Source organism: Papaver somniferum, chromosome 8, assembly GCF_003573695.1.
Source record: "Papaver somniferum cultivar HN1 chromosome 8, ASM357369v1, whole genome shotgun sequence".
NCBI lineage: Eukaryota > Viridiplantae > Streptophyta > Magnoliopsida > Ranunculales > Papaveraceae > Papaver > Papaver somniferum.
The window spans coordinates 134204013-134223613 of NC_039365.1; the positions used below are offsets into that span (position 1 = coordinate 134204013).

The following is a 19601-nucleotide window of genomic DNA, read 5'->3' on the forward strand; positions in this document are numbered from 1 at the left end:
AAGAGAGAGAAACCATGACCTCCACAAGGTATTATAGTTACCACCAATTGATCGTTGACAGACTACGAATTAGCGCTATAAAGTATTTCTCATATTGTGTGATTATCATGAAGTTCAACGATCCTATTTAAGTATCTATATAAAATAAATCTTATAGTTGGCATCTAGAGCTCATGTTTAGAACTCATGATCGTCCGTTGACAGTATGCAATAACGTGTCATTTTTTGTATGCGACTATGTTCTCAGATTTCACATCAATTTTATACGATTCGGTGATGAAAACAAATCATGATTATCATTTTGTGATATTTGAAACAAAATTAAAAATACATATAATTTTTTTTTTCCGGTCATTAGTGTTTAGGTTTCCTTCGTGTCTTCATTAGGTTTGGAAGACAGAAGAGAAAACCACCATATGGGCCTGCGGATTTAGGCCGGGCAGTTTCTTGGTTTATAACTTTATAATGGTACGTGGGCTAATAATGGATTAAAGTCTTAAACAGTTAAAATTTAAAAGGGTCTGTATAATTGTTTGACTGTGTAGTGGCCTTACCTTAATAACAAACTAATTAACTTTTGGTAATGCATTTTTTTTGTCTAGTAAGTACTGACCTGTGATCCAATTATGTTAATCAATCGGTAGGATTACTTAAAATCTAATATGTGCTGGAGAACCCTATTAGTCACAAATGGGCCTTTCAATTTATTTAAACTATCAGCATTTTTTTTGGGCCTTTGGTCAGAAATTCATGCGCACCTGTCCATTCTAGTACAGCCGGAACTAGGATTTATCCACTCCAGTTTCATTACAAAAAGAAAAACAAGGGCCAGACCTAGAACCAGTTCCATTATCGAATTGGGCCTAACCCGGACCATTTCCATTATCCAATTGGGCTCAACCCGGAACCATTTTCCTATCCAGATCAGGACTGGCCTATAATGATGATTTGGTCCGTTATGGTTTTGTACATGTATGATTAGAACCACTAGTGATGGTCACGCTTCCGCTTTATTGAAAACTAATGTACATATAAGCTGAGGCGATTTCTTACCGAATTCATTATAAGATTTTAATTCGAACCATGTTTGACACTGTAAAGTTTGTGTGTACGCTATGATATGGTATGTGTGCTTTTGCATTAGGGAATAACTTCTCTCAGATTATTGTTTTTCTTTTTGGATTTTATGAGATTATACTTGAAATTATTATGGGACTCTATAGTTATCACCACAGTGATGCTAGAGTGTTATATCTCAATATAATCACAATGTTATTATAAGAATGAATTTGCAAGCCGTAAAATGTAGGTTTTGCAGTTATCGATATCATGTGATAATGACATTATTTTAGTTGATTGGCTATCGCCACAGTGATGTCAAATCACTTTTGTCCATGATTACAATTTTTCTAATGCTTGTAATATTGTTTTTTCTTAAATATATTAGAACAGAATTTACCCACAGGAAATTGGAGTTCATGTATTTAAGAAAACATTGACTGATATGATTGTTAATCATACATTATGGATATTAACTGATTTGAATCTTGAGGGTGTCTTGTGTCATTATGTTTCACTTTTCTCCCAATGTTGATGATAATTTCAATTGTACGTATAAAATTATTGTGCTTAAGACTCTTAGGTCATAATTCTTTAGCTATCACCACAGTGATACTAGAGTGTTTTATCTTAGCAATAATAATAATTTTATGTAAGCACGGATACGCCAAGCCGTAAAGGCAAGGTTTAGTAGCTATTATGACATTATTTTTGAGTTGTTTGGCTATCACCACAGTGATGTCAAATAATTTTTCCAGTCATAATCGTTATCATGTCAATTGCTTATAATATTGTTTTTCTTAAACGCATTAGAAAAACAATTACCCACATGTAATTTGAGTTCGCATGTTTAAGATAACATTGAAGTGTACAATATCTGATCATACATTATGGTAATTAAATAATCGGCACATGATTTTACGTTATTTCTTAAAAGTGCATAAAAGAAAATTTACATAAATTAACCCATTATCGAGTTGAGTAACCAATTACGAATTTTTCTTATGTTGTCCAAAACTTATTCCATCCTCTATGAAATTGAGGTTTTATTTTTGATAAATTTCTCCATATTTCTGAAAATGATATTCATTGACTATTTAACACCTTTCATATTAATTCATCATATATCCGTTATTTATCACGATCTCAAGCTTGTATCATATTTAAATGAGAGATGCATCAAAGATTTTTTCTTCAACGAAATTTCATTATTGAATTATATTTATAGACTTGCTTCATGCTCGATTTTGGTTTAAGAAAAAATTCATTATGTTTGGATATTTTTTAATTATAGGGTGTTGATATTTTTCACAATTTATGTATGGCATGCTTTTGAATAAATGTTCGTGATTGATGTTTTAGGGTTACTCATTATTGTTTAGAAGCGACTAAATTTATGATCAGATCAAGTATGTCAATATCATTGAGCGGGACTGTGCAATATCACAAGAAAAGTTAGTGTGATATTTGCAATTGTACATGTTTGCTGGATAGTTTAGTTATCACCACAGTGATGCTATGCTCTTATCTGGTAAGTGTTGTATATTTTGAGTCGTCTTAGTTTTATTTAACGATTAGAACAATGCTGCTCACAAGTAGTTTTTCTTCACACGTTAAATAAGCATTAAGGTTATCTAAATGTTTCATATACATGTGAAATAATAGCCACCCACAGGTGACTACAATTCACATTATATTAGGTTGAACATATTTAGAATTATTGGAGTTTGTTAATACATTTTAGGACCTGAATTGCCCACAGGTGATTCTAGTTGTAGTATTTGACAGACATAATGTTGAATTATGAGAATGAAAAATATCCACAGATATTTTTCATGTCTTACTTTGTTCCTTGATAAGGCTTTACCCACAGGAGAATCCTATTGAAGATATGAAACTATTTTAAGCTTAATTGTCATTTATCTCTATTATAACTTTCAGTTGTTGTTCTTATTAATTGTTGATTACGATTATTTTGTAGACTTTTAATTAATGGTCCAATTTTTGGAAGATAAAATTGTTTATCACATGATGTTGTTTTTCGCGTTATTGTGTTCATCTATAAATTGCATTATGAATCTCAATATGTGGATGTTTTCTCGAACATTCATTATTGAAATTGAGAGGCAATTATAGAGAAAGTGAAAATCATAAAGTCTGACAAAGGTGGTGAATATTGTGAAAGGTATGAGAAAACAAGATAATATCCTAAATCTTTCGCGTAATATCTCCAAAAGTTTGGAATTGTTGTTCAATACACAAGGCCAACTTACTTGGCATAATGATGTATAACAAAAGGCAAAACCATACTTTTATGAAAGTAGTTAGAAACATAATGGGTTATGCATAATTGCCACACATCTGTGAATGTATATTCTTTCTACAACTGTGTGATTTAAATTGATTTCCGAATAAAGCAGTTTCAAAGACACACTTTGGACTAGAAAGGTTGGAAACCTAGTTTAGATCACATTTAAGTTATGGTTGTTCAGTTGGAGGTGAGGCTTACATTTCCAAGAATGGAAATTGGATTTGAAAACTAATATTGTTTCATTGGTTTTCCTAAATAATCCAAATGGTATTATTTAATGTTCTAACTGAAGTATGAGATTTGTTGAAACCGAAAATATAAATTCATTAGTGATGGCATAATCGGTGGGAGTTCGTGGATATATTTATTCAAGAGGTCATGATAATGATCTCTTATTTAAAATTTCTATAGATATTGTGAATCTTCTCATTATCGGAATGTTAGATAATGAAAGACCACAAATTTTTTGATCCTATACTCCATAATAAAACTACCGCCAATAAAGAAATTTCCTGATAACAATATTTACTAGCATTAAGAAGGTCTCAAAAGAGATTGAAAGAAAGTTGTTCATGTTGTTTCAGTGATTTGCTTACAAGAATTTATTTCATTTTGATATGGAATGGCAAAGACTCGGTTTCTGGTTCACAAACTATTATGTGGATAATAATAATTTTGGTTAATGGATTGATGCTATGTGAGATAAAATCAATGGTTGAACGTCAAGTCCGGGATATTATTTAGTTGCACGAACGACACAAAATAGTTGTGTGCAAGTGGGTCTTTCATCCCTAGCATGACTGTAATAGCATAACTAAATGATATAAAGCCCGAACTGTAGCCAGAGATTTTATTGAAATGATACATTGATTATAAATAATTTTTTCTCTCGTGTCAAAGAAAGACTTATTCAGAATTATCATAGTATTATTAGTAGCTCAGTATGACTTAAGAGTTGCATTACTCAAATGTGAAAATAACGTTTATTAATGATAAATTTTAGTCTACAATATTTAGAAATCAAAGTATGAAATTTAAGCAGCCTCCCATAATGGTATATGAAATTCAAAAAAACTATAAATGTTTCAAGTATTGGATGAAATTATTACAGATTTATGCATATACCTCAAGATTAGTGGGAGAAATACATACTCTTGGTCATGTATGTTAAGACATACTACCTGCAAGTAGTGATCTCGGATTTATGCATATCTTTATATATTCTGAAATAAAGGATATCAATGAAGTTTACCATGTGATAATACATATCATATGGATTACTAAAGCTCTCATATAAGGCATATACCGAATATTCGAAGAATTTTGAGATAATAACATATTTGACAGATTTTATTTCATGTTGGATAGAGGATATAAATTTAATCTTCATTACGTCTTAATTCTGATATGATACTTATAACAAGTTTTTGATATGTTAACTAAATGCCATAAGAATCGAAGAACAAATTACGGGAAAACTATCAAGAATTTTGAGATACTATCTTAATTTTTATGTCTTATAATTAGTTAACAAACCCAACTAGAGTATTGGGTTTTCAGACTTCAGTTTTGTGGATGTATGGATTCTATAAATGTTGAATCCATTAATGCTAGTCCCACAATTGAGTTTTTAATATTTATGACTGCGATACTTAGAGATTTAAGGTTTGTCTCTACATTGCTGAAATTTATCGTCTTAGCTTCGCAGAATCAAAGAACGATATGATACAAAAGGAACAAAACACATGAACCTTGAGTATATATGCGTGAATTAAGAAATTCAGAAGCAATATTTGCCATGTATCACTTAAGCACAATTGCATTCGCAGATGCACTTAATGAACAATTACCTTTTAAGACCTCTTAAGAAAAGATTAAAATCTTAGGTCTGTGGGAGTAATTGATTACTGAATCAGTTAATTTATGTGCTTCATTTTGAACACTTATTAAGATCTTATTAATATCATTCTGAATTATATGTCTATCCATGTTCAGTATACATTTATGTGAACGGATAAATGTTAACAAAAATTGTCTTTCTTTTGAAGACATCAGTGACCATTATGATATCCCAATTTAGGCCTAGTTAAGTAATTTATTTGTGTTGTTGTGCATGGAAGGGAACATGTTGATAACAGGACAACGTGCGACCGCCATGACTCGCATAAGTGATTTACTTGGTTAAGGTATTATGTTTGAATCATTAAATTTTATTTAGCAATTATGCGCGCTTATGTTTTTCTAGGATTAACCGTTAAATATTTATCACATGGACCAGTGGGAGAATGTAAGAATATTTCTATACATAGGAATATTTCTTTGGGCCATGTAATAATTGTGTTAATTACAGAATATTTCTAAACTATGTCGGTTACCATTTCTGGGATTATTTCCTTTATATCTCTTCTTTCATGGACGGTCGAGATCTAATGATATAATCAAAACCTAGGAACTTGGTCCTCTCTCTACCTATGAAAGGGAAACAATAACCATCACGATTGTATCCAAGGAATAACTCAGTACGGCTAAGGTGAAGAGAGAGAAACCATGACCTCCACAAGGTATTATAGTTACCACCAATTGATCGATGACAGACTACGGATTAGCGCTATAAGGTATTTCTCATAAACTATTCTTGCATATTAATTGCGTGATTATCATCAAGTTCAACGATCCTATTTAAGTATCTGTATAAAATAAATCTTATAGTTGGATCCGAAAAGGATTGAGAATGGGCCTTGATATTGTTAGAAAACGTCATGTTTGGCTAGTGTATACGGGAAAGGATATAAATATTTAGCAGGATTTATGGGTAGAGTCTGAACACGACCTCTTGCAAAAACCTTCTGATTATCATTTGCAAGACTATATACTCTTGTATCTCAACCGATAAATCTTTATAATAATAAATGAAAAGATTATGCTTTGAATGAATTTTTTACTCCTAACTAGATTGATGCAATTCAGAATCCCTATTTCAGGAATGGATACCATTAGAAGGTCTTTGATAAATTCTGGACATTTCTCTACTAAGTATACTTTTAAATCTTTCTTGCATGATCAATCTAATATTTCAGTTCAGGAACAAAGATAATGGCTAAGGCTTTGGCAATTGGATATCCTTCCAAAGTTTAAATTTTTCCATAAAGAAATGTTTACAGGATATTTTTCCTTTGAAGCGCTGCTTATTTCTTTTTGTTGTTGTTTTTGATGACTTATGCCCCTTGCGTGGTCTAACTGCTGAAATATTTGACCATCTGTTTTTTCATTGTTTTTTTGCAAGAGTAGTCTGGGTTTCCATTTTTCCACAAGGTTCGATCTACTATTCCATCTTTTCCTTTTCTTAGAAAATGGATCATACATTGGTTTCATACTAAACCTGCTCCTCATCTGTTTGGATATCATAGATTTTACATCATTTTTATTTGGCAAATATGGAAAGCTAGACGTAAGTCTAGTTTTGAAAACTTAAGTCAAAACCATTTAAATGTTATTCAGTGTATTAAAACTCAGTAGAGTCTTTACAGCAAACTTAGAAGCTTTAAAACTCAAATAGAGTTTTTGCAACAAACTCAGAAGTTTTATCGTAGTCTTATGCATACTTCTTTTTTTGGCTGTAACTTGTAATAACAAGTATCTTAATAACAAGTATCTTTCGACTCTTGCAATTTTGAATGATTTTCCAGACTATGTATTAATGTTTGTTGATGCATCTTTAGGAAAAGCATCCACAAATGCAAGATGTAGAATCATCTACTGCAGGCCAAATAGAGACTTCATCGCAGCCAGATGTTTGGCAGCCAATGCAAACTCAGTTAGAAAAGCAGAAGCTCGGGCCCTTATCCAAGCCATCGGATGGGCTTCTCATGACCATACACATCATATTCCCTCCGTTCCACTTTAGATGATGTTTTGAGAGTTTTCATGTAGATTATGAAACAGAAAGAGATGAAAATTTTCCGTCTATACCCTTGAGAAAAGTCTTCTAACATCAATTGATATTAGTACATTTAAAAATAAACTTAGATTTCCAAGACAAAATATTAGGATATTGGTATTTTTGTGGGAAATATGAAAACATCTAAACTAGAACGAAGGGACTACAATTTTCATCTCAGAATGCTATCAATAAAGAAGTGGGTATATACGACCTATCAACGTTTCCAAGGACTCTTCGTAAATATGTTTCTCGTAAACTTAATAGAGGAACTAATGCTCTAGCTAAACTAGCTCGGAAATCTAATATAAAATCCTGGGATCTCCATCCTCCTGACTGTATAACAGGAAAGATATCCCCATTTTGGACTGCCTGGTTCCTGTTTAATATCCAAAAAAAAATTGATTTTTTTTTTGGTATAACCACTTCAAGAGACGATGAATAACGAAATTTAGTAAATAATAGTCCAACCCAATAAGAAGGTTAGCAAAAAGTAATTTTAATTCAAGTTCATAATCCAGATAAAATCTTATGATCAGTTGGGTTGAACCATGCTTGAAGTGTTGTCCTAGATCGTCATACTACTCGCTCTTTAAGTAAATTCCCCTACTCTAGTCAGATTGATACCGAGTAGTAATATGCATGAGATTATGGGGTAAAGAGCTCATTTGAAACTGCTTTCTGACAAAAATACAAGAAACAAAAAACAAGCTGTCTAGCCTTTCAGGAAAAAAGCACAAACGAATGGAATTGACATCTTTAAGACCCATGGCAAATGTTTTTTCCTCTTATTTTAATATTGTACATTGAAATGAAAGTCTGCAGGGTGATGGCCACCTTAATCAAACTATGAATCAAGTCCCCTCGCGCATTTGCCAGTTCTTCAATCAAAAAATGGCGTAACTCAGGATAAATCTAACGTCACAAATACTACCACTAAAGGGTCTAGTACTAATCTTTTTTGGTGAAAGTAGTCCGCGTTGTTTACTCTTACGCCACTATAGGCATATTTGCATAGAGATGTGTGTAGAATAACTGAACGGCTGGTAGGTTCCGAACAACCTGAATAAATTTGTTCCTAACTGCCTCTTCAAGAAGTAATAGGCTCATCTTTGAAACCTCAGGCAATACCTTTGCCAAAGCTAATCCAGAAGGCAGCAAAGAACCGAATCCCATCTCGTCCACTAAAGCATCCACCACAGATCTCAATGATATATCCACTACGCCCCCGAAATCCTCACTGTACAGAAATGCAGCAAGAACAGAAGACAAGACAAACACATCCTTGATTAAAACAAATCTATCAAGCAGTAAAATTCTGGGAAATCTATTACATGAAGATCTAGCAGTATTACAGTCGACCAATTAGGAAGTACGACTGGCATCCAATCAGTCAATTTAACTTTGGTGATTTTTCATTTTGTAAGTGTATTTACATGTTTTATAACTACCCATCTGCTAGATCTTCAAAACAAGATTTTACTTTTTGCTTACTGTTATTTTACTGGCTGGCAGAGTTGAAATTTCAAAACGGCTTTTGCTTCTACAGGTTTTACTGGTAAATTTTGAATAACATCATTAGGTAAGAGGTACAACAAGATAGAGTAAATAAACCAGCATACCTTGACAAGACAAATCTTGCCTCTGCCATGAGTTGGTCAAGCTTATCGATATCTGGATGCAATGAAGTAGTAGCAGCTTCCAAACCGCTGGAAGATGTAGCAGTGAGACGTTTGTAAGCTACTGCATTTTCAGGCACCAAGTATGTTACCCAATGATGAGGGCCATCGATGCTCACGAATCTGTCCAGTATCTGCATGATGGTTTCGCGTAGTACGGGAGCATTGAAAGTATCACTCAGATGCTTTCTGCAGACAAAGGTATCTTAAATGAATGAAAGGAGACAGAATGGTTACAAAAGTAAGGTTATAACTTATAGCTCATAGTCAGAATCTAGCTGATCTAAGCATTTCTGAATTCTCACGGTAGCAGCAGCAGTATAACAACACAAGTTTTATATGTCAGTACCAAAATAATACCAATTGGTCGACTGTAATACTGCTAGATCTTCATCTAATAGATCATGAACTTATTTCGATTCCACTGGTTATGAGTCCGTCCTTCCTTGCTTTAGAAGAATGGTGGATTTCAATTAAACCCGCTAGATGATCAGGATTATGAATCTACTCATATTATGATTGAGTTCCACTGGTTTTAGTCTTATCCATAAGCCTGACAACTTCTAAAATGACATGATTAAAGCTCAAGTAATAACAAAACACAGACGCCCTTAACTGTTTAGAGATTCATAGATATAAGAAGATCAAAACTGGAATTGACCGCTCGGCATTGATCTGCGAGAGTGGTGTTGAAATGATACGCAGTGACAGTGCAAACCATGATTGGGACCCAAAAGAAAAATCTGACCACTTTTTGAGACCCAAAGCCAAAATTAACCTTAACTGTTTCTTAAGCTAAGTATACATAAGAAAAGGGTTACGTCGTGTTATTAAATTTCTCTAAACCTTCTAAGTCCCTTGAAAAGTTACCCATGTATAGAAGTAAGTAACTTAACTTCTGAGGAAGTTGTGATTGGTAATACTAATTAGTGTTGCATAAGTAAGGGAGTGCTTCTTCTTGTGTCATTTTAACGCTTGAGCTGTTCATTCGTAGTAGTCTACAATGATACGGCATATAACCAGACACAGAAACTATATTCGAGCACCTATGCAATGATACCTAGGGAAATAATTTTTTTCTTAGGGCAGGAGAAAACTGCATTAACAAATTCACTCACCCCTTGAGAACTTCTGTAACTGCCATCTCCATACTTGGGATCAATTGTGTCATCCCGTAGCTAGACAAATAATCTGCAGTTGCTAGAAATTCCTGTTCCCCATGTTTGTCGAATTGGTCAGCTTCTTCCTGTAACCAAGGGCACACAAGACCTCCATCAAAGAATATTTTACATCCATCATCATAATGTACCTCCAGTTTTTTTTTCCCAACAATTTCAATGTACTGGAGATTATAGCTGTCTATGTGGTCTAAAGAGCTGGAACGCAGACGTGCAAGCACCCCCGACATTGTATGTGTTTGTAATGCATAATGCGTACAGTACACAATTATTTGCATAAAACAGAGAGAACATCGGGAGTACGTGCAGACTGCATAAGATCGTAGGTATTGAACGATGTTGATGTCTTGGTGAAAATTTCTTACGCATGATTATCGTTTTCCTACATGATATATTGTGACTAGCAGATAAATGAATGTTCTTACTAAAATAATATACAGTACATTATTCATGATATTTGAATTAAAACTCAAATCCTTCTGTTCACCTGTATTGTCTGTTTCAAGAAATCGAATCTGCAAAAACTACAAAGTGTATATGAATGATTTCTTGGTAAAAACATCACGAGTTGGCGCAAATGCACTGACTGAAGAAGAACATTCTGGAAGAAAAGTTACTTCCCAGTCGTCTGAATACATGCACGTGCAAAGGTGACTAGGATCATCAAAGGGAGGGTGCATGTAATGGTTCAACATGGCTTGCTGAGTTATACTGCCTATGCCAAAACTTCATCACCTTTGGCAGGTTCTGATCAGGTTTTCTATGGTCAATTGGCAGTATTCTCATCCATTTTTAAATGAGCTTTAATTTCCTTGTTCTTCGATTACTAAATAGATGAAAATACAACAAAGACATCTATCAGGGGTGAGTGAGGACTGACAGTCTGACACTTGACTTACCAGCGAATAAGTACAAAAACATCACCATTTGTGATAGTGGTATATCGCTATCAACTAGTGGACACTAATGACTAATCAACTCTTTAATAAATGTCAAGAAATTCTGAACTTTAAACCTCTTTTGAAAGGTGTACCTTATACTCCCTCACCTCCACTATTAAAACTATTTATTTTAACTACGATTTTACGGCGACCTGTTACTAGCCATAAGAGAATCTCCACACATGATTAGGCATCTGATCCTTCTTTGTATCATCGTAGATAGTGTAAACTGTTACTTTAGTTTGATGGTCCACTTTCATCTTAAAAGAAGAGTAACTTTGCTCCGTAGCATATTTTTCATGGCAGGCAATATATCTCATTCATCAAACCATCCTTCGCAAGATACCCAACTAGCAACTCTATTTATACTCCTTAAATTTTTAAAGATGTTGATTAGCATAAAGACACTAAATAAGATTGCAGTAAACCTAATACACTTGGTTGCGATCTTATATTTGGTGCCCCTTGCAAATCTATGTATGTCTAAACTGCTCGACTGTAGAATGGTAAGTAATGTAAGGTGTTAGGAACATCAACAGAAGTTACCCTAAAAGGCTAAAACAAAAACAATGAATTCAGCCATTGCTTCCTTATGGTTGTTCTCATCACCTTAGTTGAGTGTAACAAATAAATACAGCTTCTTTGTCTCTCTTCGTTCTCTCAATCCTTATCATGGCTATTGGCACGAATAAGTAACTAAGTAAGATAGGTTTTTAATTTTTACTATGCAAGTAATGTTTAGCAATCTACAAAGTCAACTCATTTCTAATAACCACTAATCCAACTTTATAGTATTAATGCTCATTGTTTCCCCTAATATCCATGACCATGCATTTTACAATGTGATCTAAACGTACGAAATATTATTCTTCTCTAGAGGATAAACACAACATGCCATATGCAGTATTAATAAAGACTACTATTAAGAAATCATTTGTGAGGCCCTATTGATGCCCAACGATGTCAAGTTCCTTTCAAAGAGAAAAATATCGGAACTGAAAATAATATAAGTGAACTGACTAAACATACATAGATTTTGTGAGAAGCAGAAATGTACAAAAGTAGCACTTACAAGAACAAGAGAGCTTCCCTGCTTACGTGCTGTATCAATGTAGAGATGTCTCCCTAAAATATTGACTTGAACTCTTATGTATAAACTCAGCAATGTTATAGCCCACAATGACAACACCAATTTCACAAAACCTAATTGATGGAAAAATTCATATGTAAGAAGCCACCCCAAATTTAGCTAAATACAAACTGATTATTTCATTACAACAAAAGAAAAAATTCTTTACCTTTTCTTATCCTTTTGAATGCAAAAATAGATAAACAAAAATGAGTGTGCAGTCTTACCGAGAATTTTTAGTCTTTCCCACAGCTCTACCTTTTCTGCCTTGGTGAGTAAGCTGGGCTGACTCTTTGCTTGTATTAACCTCTGCATCGAGTTGGAAAGGTCTAAATCTTGTGAAATGCGACTCTGCAAATAGTGAATTGCATAGGGTAATGTCGTTGAATCAGCTATTCTCTGGATACTCTCAAAATGTGCTTGCAATCTATAGGACAGGAGGGAAAATAAATGTATGAGAATAACGAAGCTCCGGTAAGGAGAGGATATATAGTGGAATTCCGAAATAGTGTACACAAACAAGTAGAGATTTTTTGGTCTTAACTGTGCCTTAATGAGTTCATTGGTTTCTCTTTCAACTTCAAGTTCTTTTTCCAGATCAAGCAGCCTCTGCTTCTGAGCACCGTAAAGCTTATATAGAGTATACCCACTCCCTAAAAGTCCCACTGACAGTATCACTTTTCTCCTGTGCCTTCTCCAGAAACCCCTAATTTTCTCAAACAAGCCCAGTTTAGAGACCAACAATTTAAAGCTAAAAATCAAAAACAATCCTAAGCAGAAGAAGAATGAAATTGATTATGTAAGAGCTAAGAATATCAGTAGGGATATACAGGAGCTTTAATTAAAAAAGAGAAAAACAAGAAGAGAAGGAGGAGGAAGTTAACCTTATGGAAAACATCATGAGCTTAGAAACACAGATATCCATCGAGTGGTTAGAATTACGAATTTCAAAGAACTAAGTTGGGCAGAATGATTGAACGAATGGAGTATATCAGAAACACAGCAGAACCCTCTCTTTCTCTTTCTCTTTCTCTTTCAGCGGTGCCGTGGTGTTTCTCAAAGTAACACACAGAAACAGAAACCCAAAAAGATTAGTAAGTCTCCGAACAATTCGCCAATGACTCGCGAACTTTACGTGCCGGTCAGAAACGCATTACATGGCCGTCTTGCCGAAAGTCCGAACTGAAAACGTGTATTTTCTCAGCTTCCCGAACAATCATAATTAGAGAGAGACTCGGACACGGACCAGATGCTTGGTAAAGCAGAACTAATCCACTGCGCTGTTGGTTTCTCGTGGATTTAGTTGGTGAATATATGTTATATATAATTCATTTTTAACGAAAAGTAATCAAAATCCCATAAAATTGTGTTTAAAAGTAATTTAATATGTGCGGTATTTTCAGTGTCGAACCCACATTTGTAAAACGAATTATGCACGTATATATTCAGTTCCGAACTACTGCCGCATCACGGTTCGTTGACCTGATTCTAGACCGAATTTGAATTCTACAAAACCGAATAATACATGTACGTTTGTTGTCCCGAACATTATTCGTACCTCGATCATTCTGCTGCCAGAAAACAGAAAACACTGCCCATTCCATACAGAATTTATGTATATTTATTAGAATTTATGTAAAAATTCTCTAGATCCATATTTGGATTCTTTTTACTTGTAAAACTATAGATGGTGAAATTTGGATAAGGGGCAAAAGTGACATTTTAAGACCGTAGACAAAATTCAACTTTCATGGGAGAGATTAATCCCTTGACCTTCAAGGCATCCTTAGCCATGATTTCTAGTATATGTCCCCGCGAGACACTGCTGGTCGTGATGTCGTGACTCCTAGCGCACATCCTCGACGAGATACTGCTGGTCACGTAGGTTCTGTAGAGCGTAAAACGTCCTCGACGGACTTATGAACCAGAACAACCACAATTCCAGCATGTCTTCGCGAGACAAAGATGATTGTGATGTCATGATTCCTAGTATAACCTCGACGAGATACTGCTGGTCATGTAGGCTCTGTAGATGCGTAAAAACGTCCCCGACGGACTTATGACCCAGAGCGGAGATATGCATGTCTCCTGTAAACTCACCCTATTTGAGATCAAGGACTGATTCCTAGTACATCATCGCGAGATACACTAGTCATGTCTGCTCTGACTCGACTTACTGAGGTTTCCGAATAATTCCTAGGACGTCCCCGCGAGATACGCTGGTTATTCTTCCTCTAGGCCCTTTCGACAGACTCCTAGGACATCCTTTCGAGACACACTGGTCTTGTTGGCCCCAATCATATGGACACAATTGATTCCTAGCACATATCTGCAAGATACGCTGGTCAAAGACAAGTGAGTCAAAGTCTCGCACAAGCATTAATCGGGCGTACAAAGCCTTTTCTCTCTCCAGGACGAGTCCCAGCTGATCACAGAGAGATTCAGATCCTTTAAGAAAATCTTCGGAGAGATTTTGATCCGTCTGCAAAATCTCGAAGAGATTCAAATCTCTCTGCAGAAATCTCGGAGAGATCCAATTCTCTCTGCAAATTCTCAGGGAGATTCAAATCTCTCGGGAAATCTCAAACAAGGCTGAATATTCCCCATGGTAGGCACGAGCCTTATGTAGGAATCGAATCTCCTTTTCAGACTCTCCCCACGGATTCTGAGGCATTCCATGCCTTTTCACGTGACTCATCCTAGTCATTCTTACAAATCGGAAAAATATCTCTTTATCTTGGCCAACTCAGCTAAAGAGAATATTTCTATCTCTCAACACATCATCACGAAGGTTGACTCGGCTTCACACAAATGGGGTAGGGTGGGGGGTGGGGGAGGGAATAACAATTAGGGTTTTGGTCTGGCGGTCTACGACGCGTGTGAGAAATACCCGGCTTATTTTCTCATCGCATAAGAGAGTAAAGGCGGTGGAATAATGAGACAAACTCAACCTGGTTTATCTCTGTTCCTGAAGAGACGGGAGAATTGCTCCGTACGGCACGGAAAGCAATCCTTATATTCACCAGCGTGAGATTAGAGAATTCAGCTATAAATAGACCATCTATTTCTCCAAGCTACGATCATCTTTCTCATAACCTCTCAGAGCAATTCTTCTTCAAACCCTATAATTCTCCGATCTCTCTCTTCGTCTGCTTCCCTCCCTAAGATCATCTCTAAACCTCTTCCCAGTGACTGAAGCATCCTTTGAACTGCCACTGTGCATGGTTTATGCAGAGATTGTTCGTGCTCAACCTCCCTTCACTCACTTTCAGAAACCCTAGAATCCCACTTCTAACCTTTCTCAGATTTTAGGTAACTACATTTTGGCAACCACAGTGGGAGGTTGTTCACTCAGTTACAGATCTCAATCATGGTCACTATTAGGAAGGAAGCCGATTCCACCAATCCAAATATAAAAACGTTTCATTGATTCAGTCTTTGTAAACCCAGATTTAGTCGAGAGAGTTATCCCTACCAGTACTTTTCCCTCTTAAAATAATTTTCGACCTTAGTAAATAGGTTTATGACGTTCTAGATCGTCTGAATCTCTTCTTGCATAATAAAACGCCCCAGTCACCTATTTTCATGAAAATCTACTGTTAATCCTTGAAAACATTAGGTAAGGACCAAGGCGAGCTCCTGGGGACTCAATAGAATCTTGCAAAATCTCAGATCGACATCCAGACTTATCTAAAAACGCCTTTAGAGTTACCTGTAGGAATAGATCCAACAAGTCAGATCGAGTACATGTTCCTAAAAAAGGAGTACTAAAACTGTTGAGAAGAGCATTGACGGGATCTTGCCTGCAATCGACCTCACCGAAGAAGATAAACCTCATTACGAACGCGACAGAGCAAAGGAGCAACCATCCAGCCGACCTTATCACTCTCAAGGACCTCAAGGACCAAATGACGCTCTAAACTTGGAGATTCCTGTGAATATTTAGTCCAAAATTTGTTTAGGTCAAGGGCCCTCAACCTGATCACAGGGATTCGGGAAGTTTACCTTACCTTACTATTTTATTTATAACTCTTTCATTCCATATACGATTTCCCTAGTTCTTTTTCTGTCAGATTTGTCTTTTAGTCGTTTACAGGATAAAAATCAATGAAAACTTGGAAAGGCTCCACAAAATTCATGACCTTATCAAAAGCGTTGCAGAGCCGTCTAGGGTTATAAACCACCATCCAAGATATATATTGTTTCCATCCCTGCTTCAAAGGATAATGACCAGAATGAGACTAGATTCCTAGACGACGCTAGACCGAAGCTCATACTTATCCGAATACGCGAAGTCGCCGGTTGATATGCCACATCAACACCGTCCAGTCAGAAAGAAGAGGAGTCCTCGCAATTGTACAACCAAGTCTCGATTAGTCTCTAGCAATACCAAGCCGATAAAGACTCCACCGCTCGACATACAATCACAACCAGATATTGTTATTGAAGTAAATAAGGAAAGGATCCAAAACTAAAACTCTTATTCAATCAATCCATAAGCTACTCATCCAGACACTCCTAGCAGTTCTCGCAGTCAAAGTCTTTTTCTCACAAAAAGACCGGCTCGACAAGCTTTCCCATGTGCCAGAGTCATACATGAAAACCAGAGGACATGATTTGACGTCCACCTATATCACCCTCACCTTATGCTCCAGATTGTGAAATAATTATCCCCAACAGTATTTCAGAACCTCCTAGTCGGATCTACAGTACTCCTCTCCCTACGTATCCATTTATTCAATAAGCTGATCACCTCCCATCTCTGACGCCTCTTAAGGGAGGTTTTAAGAACCAAAAGAAAAGTTTTTAACTCCAAGTTACCTGAGTAAAATGAAAAGAAACAGTTTCACGCAGGTGTATGATCCTAAGGGGGGATTCTTTACTTACATCGCTACTGAAAGCAGTCAGATATGTGGTGAGTCTTTCTTCTGGGAATAACCAAGTTGTTAGTGTAGAAAATGAGGCTTAGAAAACTCCATGGATGAAAAAAAATATCCCGGCTATGGACTGGATGGGATTCGAACTTAGGACACGAGTCTACGACTTATCTAGTAGGACCTGTTTTCGTTAATTCTTTTTCCTTAACATCCAAGTTAGTGTTTCTCCTCTAGGCGGACATTTTCACAAGTCGCCACAAGCTTTTCAAGATCTATGAAGTAACTAGAAGGGATGTTGTTCAGAGTCAAGTCCTTAATTGCATCAAGGATCTCCAACAAGTCGTTAACTATTTCGATCGTGGAACGAGAAACATAAGTTATTATCTCCGTTGTAGCAATATGACCATATCTTTGCCGAATCAACCGGTACAACTCGGCATATTTGGTAGCAACGCCAAAACCCCCCACCAATGTTTCATTCGGTTTCAGAAGGGTAAAAGAGCCCACGAAGTCAGTACCAGCAATAGGATAACCAACTATGCCCCTATGCTCTGCCTCACCTCTTTGTGATTCTCCATCGGGATTACTAATAACAAGGGACTGCTGCACACTCGATTCGTTTTTTAGTAAAATATCATCCGACGCATTATCAATAATCTTCTCTTGAGAAGTACCCATGGTATGAGCCTGCAGTACAAGGAATGATTTATACCAAGAAGACATAAAATTGAAGATATATGTGACGCACGATTGGGGTTTTGGTCGGTTAAAGACATGTAAGTTCTCATGAACAAAAGACAGAGCCTACCCTCATGCCTAAAGTCGTATCCTTGTTTTCTTCTCAAGAAGTCCAGATCATGTCTATAATAATTCTCACGGGTTCGTTCGAGTGTCACCCTTTCACGAAGAATCAATAAAATACATTTTTTTTTACCAATAAAGTGTATAAACGTAAAACCTAAGGATGGGCATGCCTCTGGCCTATGGAAGCAGAAATCACGACTAATACTGATCTAAAGATGGATAATAGGGTCACAATACTCTAAGGGACGTTGCCACAATATTGGGTTATGTCAAGAATCCAAATAGGACAAGGATTCCTCCTGCTGTTGATGGTGGTTTTTAGTTCAGGGATAAAAATGTAAAACCCTATATTTAATGCGTCGTATGCAAAAGGACTGAGCCATATTAAAGTAATGAGTACCCGGGCCCCTCTACTCACACATGTACTGAGAAATTCAGTATATTTATTCAGAATGGTGAATGTAGCAACAATCCTAAATATTCTGTAAACTCTCACCGACATTACTCATTAGTGTATGGTTTATTAAGTGTTTTCCTATGCTATGTTCCCCAGCTGAACCCTTAGTATTGGTATGACATGACAATTAGTGTTCACTCGCAGCTGAGTAGCACGTATTTCTCGAAGTATTAACATTAAGGTCTGCATGAAAATGCTCAATCAGAAGATGCGCTAACTGCTCTCTAAGAATAAAAGGATTTTGTGTCAACACACAAAATTTGTTCAATTTTGTGATAACTCACAAAATTCAAGTTTTGACCTAATTAATTTGCAAAAATTAGGCATTTTTGCGCCTGTGCAAATATCACAAACCCTATTGGTCGAGGCCAAACCTAGGCAAGCTAAGAAACTAATCCGCCATGGAGATAGTAGTAGCAAAGTCCTACCAGAAAACAAGAAATAAAAGAGGAGCCGCAGAAAATAGGAGCAGCAACAAAAGTAGGTACGGCCATGTCACATGGCCGGCCAGTTTAGGCGCCACCCGCAGACGGCCACGCCCCATGCTGCTTGACCGCCCCCCCTCTTTCATATCGACCAATCAGTTCGCTCTAAAGCAGCCACGCGCAATAGAGATGTGGCCACGCCCCCATGACGCTTGTTGGCCCTCCTCTTTCCCATCGACCAATCAGGTCACTCTAAATCCGCCACGCGCACATGAGATGTGGCTAGGCCCATACTTGTCGGATCTCTTTCCTATCGGACAATCAGGTCGCTCTAAACCCGCCACACGCATTAAAAGGCCAAACTATGCCAAACGGCCACCATGCTAATCGGCATGCCAAACGTGTCGTGCCGCGCCAACATGCTAATCGGCATACCAAACGTGCCATGCCGCACCACCATGCTAATCGGAATTCCAAACGTGCCATGCCGCGCCAACGTGCTAATTGGCATGCCAACATGCCGCTCCGCCGCAGTAACATGCCGACGTGCCACAAGCAGCGCAGCTACGTGCTAATCCACTTTTGTTCGTGGCCAACGCCATAACAGACTCCAACCAGGGTATTCTTATCAGAAAACACATTTTTTCTTTAGTGGCATTGGTCGAAACCCTAATTTTTGGCCGTGGCCCAAATTACGCCACTTTGGCCCCAAAATATGCCACGAGCCATGCGGGACCCATAAAACCCTAAAAAAGGCGTCATGCCATGGCCACCCATGGCTATCCTTGCGCCTGTGGTCGTTCC

General features: G+C 36.7%; 1 protein-coding gene across 1 annotated transcript; it reads right to left on the reverse strand.

Moving 5' to 3' along the window:
- Positions 1-8005: 8005 nt before the first annotated feature.
- Positions 8006-13325, reverse strand: LOC113303123 (peroxisome biogenesis protein 3-2-like). The gene is made up of 7 exons (XM_026552118.1): positions 13119-13325; positions 12779-12940; positions 12462-12661; positions 12178-12308; positions 10105-10232; positions 8930-9175; positions 8006-8547 (listed from the first exon to the last, which is right to left on the reverse strand). Exons 1-7 carry the CDS (start codon positions 13157-13159, stop codon positions 8298-8300), a joined length of 1158 nt encoding a protein of 385 aa, XP_026407903.1. The 5' UTR covers positions 13160-13325; the 3' UTR covers positions 8006-8297.
- Positions 13326-19601: the final 6276 nt, after the last annotated feature.